At 40.4% G+C, this 11,370-nt stretch overlaps 2 protein-coding genes across 5 annotated transcripts; both read left to right on the top strand.

Annotated features, from left to right (window-relative positions):
* Window positions 1-77: 77 nt before the first annotated feature.
* On the top strand, window positions 78-2,834 carry eef1b2 (eukaryotic translation elongation factor 1 beta 2). Its single transcript, XM_022675280.2, has 6 exons — window positions 78-233; window positions 1,151-1,273; window positions 1,464-1,593; window positions 1,799-1,862; window positions 2,371-2,496; window positions 2,623-2,834. The coding sequence occupies exons 1-6, from the start codon at window positions 154-156 to the stop codon at window positions 2,775-2,777; spliced, it is 678 nt and encodes a 225-aa protein (XP_022531001.1). The 5' UTR covers window positions 78-153; the 3' UTR covers window positions 2,778-2,834.
* A 632-nt stretch (window positions 2,835-3,466) lies between these two features.
* On the top strand, window positions 3,467-10,883 carry zdbf2 (zinc finger, DBF-type containing 2). Of its 4 annotated transcripts, none has more exons than XM_007230843.4 (7): window positions 3,467-3,621; window positions 4,317-4,417; window positions 4,496-4,545; window positions 5,027-5,060; window positions 5,625-5,724; window positions 6,266-6,393; window positions 6,649-10,883. In XM_007230843.4, the coding sequence occupies exons 3-7, from the start codon at window positions 4,509-4,511 to the stop codon at window positions 9,050-9,052; spliced, it is 2,703 nt and encodes a 900-aa protein (XP_007230905.3). In that variant the 5' UTR covers window positions 3,467-3,621; window positions 4,317-4,417; window positions 4,496-4,508; the 3' UTR covers window positions 9,053-10,883. The 4 variants fall into 4 exon arrangements, with proteins under 4 accessions (XP_007230905.3, XP_049335798.1, XP_049335797.1 ...); XM_049479841.1 differs by lacking the exon at window positions 3,467-3,621 and adding an exon at window positions 3,655-3,671; XM_049479840.1 differs by lacking the exon at window positions 3,467-3,621 and adding an exon at window positions 3,681-3,845.
* The last annotated feature ends 487 nt before the right edge of the window (window positions 10,884-11,370 follow it).

The following is an 11,370-nucleotide window of genomic DNA, read 5'->3' as shown; positions in this document are numbered from 1 at the left end:
TAAACAGTGAGAACGGGTCTGTAGCAGAAGCAGGAGGAGAGGGAGGAGTCTCAGGCGGTATAAAGTCTTTTACACAGCACTTTCTCATTCCTTCGCGTTTCCTTCAAGCTAAGAGCCAGACGTCTACCGACCGGCTTTCCTAACTATCTTACAATGGGCTTCGGTGATCTCAAAACCCCCGCCGGCCTTAAGGTTCTGAATGAGTTTCTGGCTGACAAAAGCTATATTGAGGGGTGAGTACGTTTTAGGAACAGGTTTTGGACGAATTTGATGAGAAGTTAATTCGTTAGCAAGGTTAGCTAAGTGGCTAAGCTAAGTTAACTAGGCTAGCTACGTTACTCTCCATGTGGTTGTATGTGGTGCTGGCCCTCCAGTTACTACTAATAAATTACTAATAAATTTAATGTTAGCTGCAACCTGGCGCGATGTAGTCTATTAGTTTATCTAGATATGTAGCTATCTAAATTATACAGCTGTCTTGTAAGGAATGTATTCGGCCTTTTGTCTTCAGCAGCTAAGCTAAGTTCGGCTGTTCTTCTGTCTGCGTGGCCTGATCTGTAACCGCCTACGTGTTAAAACTGTGTCACGTCTTGAAGTCTGAAAAGTTTAATACACCTCTGAAGAAGCTTGTGGATGTTCAGAGCTGATTTAATTTTTATTATATATCTTTTAGATTTTTCGTGGTCGAAAAGTGCGTTTTTAGCTTGTAAATTGACTGAGTTGGAATTGTTTGGGTAGGTGTTATGAATTGTTTATGCCCCCTTTTTCGTTATGTTAAATAAAAATTACAATTTTAATAATTGTAGTAATTTCCCTCTTTAAAACGGAGCAGAGCGCTATTTTTTTTAAACTTGTTCAGGGTTGTCAACTGCAGCTCAATATGCATGTGGTGGTGCTAAAATGTTATAAAATAATCTCACACTGCGCCTGCATGCTATAGTATTGTGAATATTATTATGCGTGTGTACGTTGTGATGGTGATTCTGAAATGGTATTTTGTGCAGCCCTAGTGTGAAAGCCATACTTTAATGGCTTAAGTTGTGCACTCTGAAGGGAAACGAGAAAGCCAGCATGTCCTTTTTTTTTTTTTTTTTTCTTTCAAGCATGTATGTCTGCCTAAAATGTGAGTCTTTCTTTTTTTGTCCCACAGGTATGTCCCATCACAGGCTGATGTTGCTGTGTTTGATGCCTTGTCTGGTGCCCCCCCAACTGACCTATGCCACGCTCTTCGCTGGTACAACCACATCAAGTCCTACCAAAAAGAGAAGGCCAGGTAACTAAAAGCAACAATGCATCATGCAAGTTTATGATTCTCAGCACATGATGAGTTTTTTCACCATCTTTCGCCTGACAAGATGATGCACAATCTTTTAAACACTGATGTCCCTGAGAGACAGTTAGACTAGTGGTGATGTGCCTGCATGCCTGTAGAACTAACTGTACTCTGCCTCTGACTGTTTCAGCCTCCCTGGAGTGAAGAAGCCCCTGGGTCAGTACGGACCTGCTGGAGTGGAAGACACTACTGGCGGAGCCGCTCCTGCTAACGATGACGACGATGATGACATTGATCTGTTCGGCTCTGATGAGGAAGAGGTTTGTTTTGAATCATTTCAAGATGTTCACTCTGTAACTGTCTACTGGTTGTGTGATGAATACTTTTTCACCATCTTTCGACTGAAGTTGTGATGGATCTTTTCTTTTACCTGATTACCAGAATTAAGAAAATGTCTGTCCAAATTTTACTGCTTTACCTTACTAATGTGTGGGTTTGTTCTCTCTCTTTTCTTTCCATTCTAAGGATGAAGAGACTGCAAGGATCAAGGAGGAGAGACTGGCAGCCTACAATGCAAAGAAGTCCAAAAGTATGACACTCAGCTGTTTGGGTTAAAAGGGCACATTGGTCTAAACCTTGCATTTAATTGATCTATTTTTTTAAACATAAATTTAAATGTGAGGCATGACTCTAATATTTATGTATTTTATGTATATGCCTGAATAGTTTACAAAGGATGTATTTTGGTATTTGAAGTAATGGGAGCAGATACAGTTTAGTGATGAGTAACATTACTGTAGCAAACTTGTAATACATTGCAGTGTAAATTGTAGGCATATGTATAGGCATGTTCTTGTAGGTTAAAGTTCATCCTGCTATGAATTGTAAGAAGGATTTTTATTATTTTTTTATATATATATATATATGTGTGTGTGTGTGTGTATATATATATATACACACACCTTTTTTTTTTTTCCCCAGCCAGGGTGACCCTATAACAAAGTGCAGTGATCTTGCTGCCTTTTGTACAAAATACAGGTGTGTTAATACACCTGTAACTAACTTTTTTTTTTTTTTTTTTTTAAATGTCTCTGTAGAGCCAGCCCTTATTGCAAAGTCCTCTATTCTTTTGGACGTCAAGCCCTGGGACGATGAAACAGACATGGCCAAGCTTGAGGAATGTGTACGATCCATTGAACTGGACGGTTTGGTTTGGGGCCAGTGTAAGTCTGCTCTTTTGCATTCTTATTTTATAAATGTAAAAATGAAGATGCTGCACAATTTTAATAGTAACTGCATGGTCAGTTAGACATATTTTTAAAAAAAACTTGTCTTCACTTTCTCTACAGCCAAACTGGTGCCTGTTGGCTACGGCATCAAGAAACTGCAGATTGCGTGTGTAGTAGAAGATGACAAAGTAGGAACAGATCAGCTGGAGGAACTGATCACTGCCTTTGAAGATCACATACAGTCTGTTGACGTTGCTGCCTTCAACAAGATCTAGAAACATGGAAAAAGCATTACACAAAAAGCACTTGAAATAAAACAATTTGATTTTGAAGTGTGAACTATTGTTTTAATTTATTTTTTAGGCAGTGCATCGGGTTCATTCTGGTATGAGGAGACCACTAACTTTGCATGTATTTTCCCTGTTCAAAATGCAACCAATTAACCAAGGTACATGGCCTCCCTAAGGTGGGAGAATGCTTAGCACTAATACTCCTGGGTTCCATTTTAGTGTTGCTATAAAACTGTGAAACACGACTCCACAATAATCATATATTACTCAATAGGCTCCTAAACTTTTAAATAATTTCAAATGCTTCTATTCTGAATGTACACATCTTGACCAAAGGGGGATGGGAGGAAATTCCTGCTGAAAATGGTTTTCTAAAGGCTTGCGGAGGGAGCTGTTCCCCTGTTGCATTCTGAAATGTCCCCAGGGATTAGCCTTAAACTTTTACTGTATGGGTGTGAGATTCACAAGTCATTGCATTATTTACTTTATGTGTGTGTGTGAAAATATATATATATATATAATTTTTTTTTTTTTTTTTTAAGACCTTTTAATCTACATCTTGTACAGCACCCTCAACTTCCTTTGGAGTTGGGTTTTGAACAGAGGGAATTGTACTGACATTTTATAAAATTGTTAAAGTTTTTTTTTTTTTTGTTCCCCCCCCCGTTATTATTTTTTTAAATCAAATATTTGGATAAAGAGTGACATGTAGACCACCTAACTTTGGGAAAGAGGGTGGGTTCCCGCGCTTTGCTCTGACGTCACACGAGAAGCCCTGCGCCAAATACGGGTGCCGACGGGACCAGAATGGAGAAACATTTTCAGTCAGGTGAAAAAAGCTGAAGAGCGCAGTTTATCAGTGTCTATAATGACTTCACTGTAAGTGCTGCAGCGCGACTTTCCTCTGCTGCCAGTCGCTGTTACGGTTTAACATTATTTTCACCATTGAATAAATCGCCAGGCCTGCCGTTAACATGCTAGCCTGCTAACTTAACCTCCGCCTGTCCGGCTGCTCTAGTTCGAGCTAAGTTTGCTTGCTAGCGTTAGCTGGAGGTGGGTAGCCTGAATATTTTTGAGTTTGTGCGCAGTTTAGTGCTTTATAAACGCCGCGTCTGGAGAAAATATAACCTGTGGGAAGTGGGATAACCTTGGAAATGTGTTCGTCTGTGATTATAAACTAAGCCAGCTTGCTATGTTAGCAAACCTAGCTAATCAGTGTAAAAACGACTGGGCTGTGCCGCAGGCCGGATCACCGAGGTTGGTTAGTTAACTAATGATTAGCTAGGCTAGCTACCCACAGTCAGTCACAGAAATCTTATTTACTACCATTCCTGCTGAGTAAGACTTTGGCTGTTCGCTGAAGTAACTTGCTAAATACATAGCTAGCTAATTTGTCTGCTTAAGATCATACATGCTTAACTGAGAGAATTTTAACCACTTTGTAGAGTTGTTAGTTTCTAAACGTAGTAGATTAATAAGTCTCCTCTGCTGATACCAGAGATATTCCATGTTTTACCTGTATAGATGCCAGTCATCCCTCTTGGCCGCGTGAGTTAAGTTGGCCAGTCCACATGCAGTGATGTGATTTTCCAGCCTCGTAAATCCCCGTCCTCTCCTCTTGGCACGTGAGTAAACTTTTCTGCTTTAGACTTTATCACAGTGGTCTCAGCTAGACGTTTAACTCTTAATTCTTTACTTTACAGACAGTAACTTATTATGCCACTGGAGGAGAGACCTGCACCATCTGCTAAAAGTATGTATACAGTGCATTTTCCACAGTCTTTTACACTAGTGCCTATATGATTAGTCAACATTATTAATAGTGTTAATAACAAAGAAATATCAGTGTTGTCTAATCGTTAATTTGTAACTACAATGCGCTGCACACAGTAATTGAGAATTTAGGGCTGCTCACTCACTCCATTAACACTCAGCTTGGTCACCAAAAGTGACAGACAGAACAGATTGCATATATTATCAATAAATATCAAAATATTTTACATTTAAATGTCTTTTTGAGTGTTTAAAGAGCATTTAAATCCTATATTCAGCATTTTGTATTGTTTTAAAACAATAGAGAAAGCCAGGAACAGAAACCTTATTGTTGACTAATTAACTATCAGAAAAATCATGCTAAGATTAGTCTTGATTAGTCTTTGTATAATATCTTAATATACTTTTGGACCATGTCACCCACCCCTAACTGATATATGTTATTCCATGATATTTTATAGATGCAGGGAGAGAGGAAACCAACATGGATAACAGGTAAGATTTTTTTAGGAATCATAATATAAATGCTCCTGTTGCTATCTCTTAGGCATACATATGCCTTCATACACACTTGGTTTTGTTGGTGATGTGACCAGAGGTTGATATTTCTTATTGCCTTGTTACTCCAGGACACTACATTTCACATTTTATTGACTAAATATATAATATAGAGTCAATGGACCAAGTTGCCACTTGCCTTGATGTTATTTAGTTTAGTTTAGTTTTTTTCCACCCAGACACATTACATTTTCACACATTAACAAATATGTACTATAACCATTCGAAGAAAATGTGATGTTCTGTACACGTCTTTAGTTTCCATGGCAGGCAGACACGTTTATAACAGCAATTACTTTTTTATTTAACTATTAACTATTATTTGTCTATTCCTGTGTATGATTTGTTGGCCAGTAAATACCCATATAAACTAGCCAATGTATAATTTTATGTTTTAAAATGTCTAACTACTTAATTATATTAAATAATGAAATCACATTTCAGTTTTATGAAAATATTTGTGGGAACATATATGTATTTTCTCTTTTTCTTACAATGTAGGAACAGCAGAGGGGAACAACCTGTTGCTGGTCCCTCGAACACATCCCAGAGGCAAGGATTCTGCAGCTGCTGTCAGGTCCTCTATAACAGTGTAGAACAGGTACATAACCCAATTATTCATTCAGAGTTCCTACTAAGAGTGTAAAAGTTTTTTTTTATGTTAGTAATATTAGTGACTTATATTTTGATACTGTCTATTATGTGGATGTGTTCTTTATGGCCTGTGGCTCAGGGGGGTTGGCAGTCTGAATGGGATTGTCTGTTACACCAACTTTTATATACAAGCACAAAGACAAAAGCATGTGGATGTCTAGTAAGCACAGAATCTAAAAGATCAAATTATTATTTGTTTGCCTTTATATCCGAAATCTGTTTCATTGGAATTCATGGGCCCTGTGGGCCTGTATTTAGCATTTTTGCGAATGTTTTGCCATTATAATGCATTACTTGTCTTGGTGTGTGAAAACTTTTTTTTAAAAGTAGATACCCTGAAGCGTTAGTGACAATTTGAAAGCAAAATTTATTTTGAAACATATAAGGATTTATTTACCTTTTTTATAGACCTTAACATGGAGCAGATTAGTTTCCTGAGGCTGCATGTAGGGTAGTTTTGTTCTTAACATATTATTGTAATTTTGCAGCACATCCTGAGCACCAGGCATAGGGAGGTGGTTCAGGCTACAAGGGCAAATGTGTCTTCTGGAAGTCTGATGGAGAGATTTCTCCAGGATGTGCTTCAGCACCATCCTCATCTCTACAGTGACACACGGTACTCTACATAAGATTTTCTTAAATATTTTTGGTTGAAGTAGACCTTGTGGGGCTGAAATTATTTTTAACCTAAGCTGATATGTAAATGTTGGCCTGTATTTCATGAATACTTCTAATGTTGTTCTTTAACTTGATAAAGTACTGTTAGAAATGTGTTAACAATTTTGATGATTATTATCTAAAACCGAGAGGGCATAATTTTGTTGGTGTCTGTTTTATAAAACGCCTACGTTCATTATTTCTAATATTTTAGGCCGACCCATGCTGATCTTCCTTTCTTGAGTATCTTACCGGTCCCAAGGGAAGTGTTGTCAGAAGTATGCTGTGGATCAGAGGATGATGCGGCCTCTGTTGGGACCAGAGAGGAGATGCCCACCTCTGACGAAGAATCCTGTCGAATGCTGCAAGCTGAAGCAAATACCGCATTAAAGAGTCAGAGTCAGTATCCACCAGGAACTTCTCAACATGTGCCAATCGACATTGGTGCAGGGAAAAGTGCACAAACTGGTCTTGGAACAAAGAAAACAAGGTTGGAACCCCCTGTTGCTGCGAAATATTCCCCCACACAAGGTTTTTTGCATAGGACTAGTGGCAAGTCTGCCGTTGACAAACCACATGTATCATCACAATTAGCACAAACAGTTAATCCAGAATGTTCTCAAACTCCACTATCCCGACAACCATGTAGCTCAGAAACTCCTCCCCCCCTGCCTGGAACGCCAAAATTTTTACATAGGAAAGCGCATAGAAAGACAAATAAGCATAGAGAGTGCAGTGATACCAGCCAAGGTTCTCGTGCTTCACTAACCACAAAGTGCATTACCTCAAAAGGCCAGCCTAAGCCATCACGGCCAATAGTTACGGAGCCTGCATCATGGACGGCAGTCTTACCACCCTGGAGGGGTCCACATAGGGAACGGACATTCAGTGAGCAATCGGACCATATACGAGAGGTGATTGAAGAGGTTATTGAAAGGTATTGCTACGGCCGCAGTCCCAAACCAACTCGTCACGAGGACGAGATTAGCTTTAACCTTAGCTTGCACTCAATAAGTGGGTCTAAGGATAGTGAGGAATGGGACAACACCTTGCAGGTAGCATTACAGAAACCCACAACTGAGGACAAACATCTTGCACGCTTAATGAAGGTGCACATAAACCTTGAGGACGAAGAATACAAAACCCAGCTGGACACAGCCTTGAACACTGTGCTGGAAAGTGAACAAGCGGAGCCAGAGGAAGCCAAAGAGAACAAAGTGGAGGAGATCCTTCCTGATCTTCCTCACATTCCTCAGTCTTTTGTGGGAAAAACATGGGCACAGGTGATGTTTGAGGATGATGTAAAGATAGATTGCATGGTGAAAGAGTTTAGACAGGGTCAGTTCCGTTGCTATTTTGACAGTGAGTCCCTGGCAAAATTTGGGAAGCACTGCAGGAAAAGAAAAAGGAACAGAAAGCAAGAGAATAAACCTGAAGATGATGAGTGTAAAGACCTCATACCTCTTGTGGAGCACCATGAGGAGGACCCAAAACACACACCTGTGTTCAGGAAGACCAGGCGACGGATATACCGAATGGCATCACGCTGCCAAGTGGTAAAGGTGAGCCATGGAACACAAACTGTATCCCCAAGCTGCCCTGTGGTACGGAAAAAGACATTACCTGAAACTGTGATCTTCCCAAATGACCCAGAAACTCGGAAGGAACCAAGCCCTGAGAGGACCCCAGACATGAAGACAAGGCTGTGTGCACTCAAACTTCCTGCATCTTACTGCAGAATTATGAGTCCTCTGCAGCCCAAAACAGTAGTTTATGTTCTTTCTTCCCCAGACGGAGTACAGGGTACCCTCAAACCCACACCAATTAAAAGAGTGGGCAGAAAGCGGAAGTCAAGTGATGAAGAATGTGCATTTAAGTACAAGTACAAGAAGACCCCTCTTAAATATTATGATCCTCTGACGAACAGAATTCTCAAGACTCCACCTAAAGGGATGTCTTTAACGCCCAGTACCAAATCATTGTCCCACGTCAGACAGTTATTCCGTAGTCTCAGTCCAGACATCAACAAGGAACGTCATAGTTCAGCACTTGGACGGTCACCTAGACGCTCCAAGAAGGGCCATGGTGGCAGTAGCATGGCAGATCTTTGTGCTTCTACCTCTGGATCTTGTCTGGATAGTGGAGGCCCATCAGAACCTGACTCCTCCATGTCCAGCAGTCGAAGGGCCTTGTTCAGCCGGTCCTCTATTTCCAGTGGCAGCCATTTTCTTCTGGGGCATCTCATGCCTTGTGCTTCTCACACAGACAGTTCCTCCAGAACACAAGCCCCTTCTCATGGAGATGGTTCCTTTAAGGTTGCAGCTGCCAACCTGGAAGAGGACCGTTCGCAGGAACAGGTGGACCATCCACCAGTAAGGCGTCGCTCACAGAGGCAAGGAGTTAAAGAAAAATCTCTGACTCCTGCAAATAAGCCATCCTCTCCACCTTACAGGACCAAGAGAAAGTCAGTAAAAGCTGGGACCAGGGCCAAGTCTAGGAGCAGTCTCCAACAGAAAGTCGGCACACATGTAGCTGCAGGAGGTAGAGTATCTCCTCGTATCAAGAGATCAACCAGTGCTTCACCGAGATCAACAGCATCCTGCAAATTAGCGGTCTAACACCTACTGGACCACAGGACTGAATCCCTATAACACCAGGATGAATCCCTATAGCACACTATAGGACACATAGCAAAGTACCAGTAGCAAAGTCTGCAGGAGTTCTATACCACAGGGTATAGAGCTAAGGGGGTTCCCAATTTCAGTCCTGTCAACCACATCCTTTTTACAACATTTTGTTGTACCCTATACTTATACTCCTGAAAAAGCTCTGCAGAAACAAAAATTATCACATTCATCATTTTATTTTTATTGCTTGGTTCGGTGCTTAAGCTAAAGTAAAAAAAAAACTTCCTCTGGCTCCAGTACCACTTTTAACCCTGCCTATTTCTGTTCATTTGAATGGGAAATAACAGAATTGTTAATATAAAATTACACATCCAGTTATTTTTTTGGAAAATGGGTTTTATCTAAAGTTCTTACCTAAAATGTCCAGAACATTTAGAGGAACAAGTGTGAAAACGTCTGGCACTGAAAATCTCTATCTGTACTCTGCATGAATGAAAGGGCAGCACTGGCTAAAGTCTGGACCTGATTCTCCACACCTTTTCCAGGGTGCATTTGTAAAAACAGGTAACTGTCCACACTGTTACTTGGCTGTGATCAGATTGGATTTGCATCGTCAGATATCACAAGCGCATTTGCTTGGGTTGGTGTGGAATCAAGGTTTGTGTCAGTAACTAAACTTTGGCGTTCGTTTTGGACCTCCGTACTTCTGTTACTCTGGATCTGAAGAGGTCATTATAGAGTCTGAAACTGTGCATCCAGACTGAGATATGCTTGAGCAAATCCGTTGTAATTGCATTTCAAATCAAATTCAAATGTGGCTCAAATTTCATGTGGTTTCTCACTGTCTAGACTATCAAAAATCAATCTGGATACAATCTAGATATGACACAAATCAGCTTTGGGCTGGCAGTCTGAACAGCCTAATAGTCATGAGAGTCCTAATTAAACGTTCATCTACCTCAGGGATGTCTAGTAGTACTGTATTATAATACTGTAGTATTACCCTTTCCAGATAAGACTGGACACCCCTCACTTACTTTTATAGGCCATTACACACCGGATGCAGCGCACCGAGCAGCACTGCACTAAGCAATACATCACTGAAGTGAGAGCAACATTTCATAAAGTCTAAATAATTTATTATCTAATAAGCTCATTTGATTGATCAGCTTCTTCTCATCATCCACAACAGAGTTTCTTGAGAGCAAGACATATACTGAGCTTTACAGAGCCAGCTTGCTCAGAGTGAAAGGTTTCTTTTAAAGAATTGGAATTCGTACACAAGTTGTATATCATACCATTTGTTGGATTATTTTAGTTTTAATGTAATATTAAACAAAAAAACACTGTGCTGAATATAATGTCCGATGTGTGACTGCTTTGTGACATGATTTATAAATTGCTTGCTCTGGATAAGGGTGAAAGCCAAATGTCATAATTGTGTATGCTATTACAGCAGAGGATCAAAAAAAAAAACAGAAATCATATTGTAACACTGATTGTATTTAGTATATCAGTTCAGCTAGGTGTACTATATGACTCAAAACACAAGAATGTCTATAAGACCTGCTTAAAGGCTGTTCAGGCTGCAGGGAAATCAGATTTGTTTCTAAGGTCATGTATGTTGACTGTCCGCTTTGTTATTTGCGAGTACCGTATTTTTCGGACTATAAGGCGCACCGTATTATAAGACGCACTATCAAAGAACGCCTATTTTCTGCTATTTTTCCATACATAGGGCGCATCGCATTATAAGGCGCGTTAAGTGACACTAGAAAGGGTGCCTATATCAAAGTGAACAGGGGTGGCGCCATGTTTCCCTTCCCCCACCGGGGGTGGTCGCTTGCCGGTGGAGCGTCTCAGTATATATAAATCTAGCTCTTTCAAAGTCAAACGAGTGCTGGATATTAATCTACACAGATTCCTCTCCTGAAAACTGTTTATTTGGGTGAGTAACGTGCTTCAGTTTATTTACAGTAAGCTTAGATTTCCAGATGTCCACTAAGGCTTGCTGCACCAGCGTTAGCATAGCTATCCGCTAGCACGCTAGCTAGTCACCTAAACTAGTAAAGTTAACCCAAACTTAAACGACAGCGTTACACTGAGTAATCCTGCGTGTTCTGGTAAGACAGTGAGATATTAGCTAGCGATTCGTCCCCCGTAGCTTGTTTTAACACGGTAAACAAGCAGATTACAGGCTGATAAAACTCACCTCTGAGAGAGTTAGCGCTTAGCATCTAGCTAATGCTAGCCAGGCAAAGCAGCACAGACTTACAGGCCGATAACTCACCTCTGAACGGTGAACGCTT

Source organism: Astyanax mexicanus, chromosome 5 (assembly GCF_023375975.1).
Source record: "Astyanax mexicanus isolate ESR-SI-001 chromosome 5, AstMex3_surface, whole genome shotgun sequence".
In the NCBI taxonomy this organism is placed as follows: Eukaryota; Metazoa; Chordata; class Actinopteri; order Characiformes; family Acestrorhamphidae; genus Astyanax; species Astyanax mexicanus.
This window is presented reverse-complemented; position numbering and strand designations above follow the sequence as displayed.

Bases quoted from the DNA above. Each gene is read 5' to 3' on its own strand.
- eef1b2 (XM_022675280.2), top strand. From the start codon at position 154: ATGGGCTTCGGTGATCTCAAAACCCCCGCCGGCCTTAAGGTTCTGAAT. The intron at 1,274-1,463 runs GTAACTAAAAGC...TGACTGTTTCAG, and splicing joins TACCAAAAAGAGAAGGCCAG to CCTCCCTGGAGTGAAGAAGC. The intron at 1,594-1,798 runs GTTTGTTTTGAA...TTCCATTCTAAG, and splicing joins TCGGCTCTGATGAGGAAGAG to GATGAAGAGACTGCAAGGAT.
- zdbf2 (XM_007230843.4), top strand. From the start codon at position 4,509: ATGCCACTGGAGGAGAGACCTGCACCATCTGCTAAAA. The intron at 4,546-5,026 runs GTATGTATACAG...GATATTTTATAG, and splicing joins ACCTGCACCATCTGCTAAAA to ATGCAGGGAGAGAGGAAACC. The intron at 6,394-6,648 runs GTACTCTACATA...CTAATATTTTAG, and splicing joins CATCTCTACAGTGACACACG to GCCGACCCATGCTGATCTTC.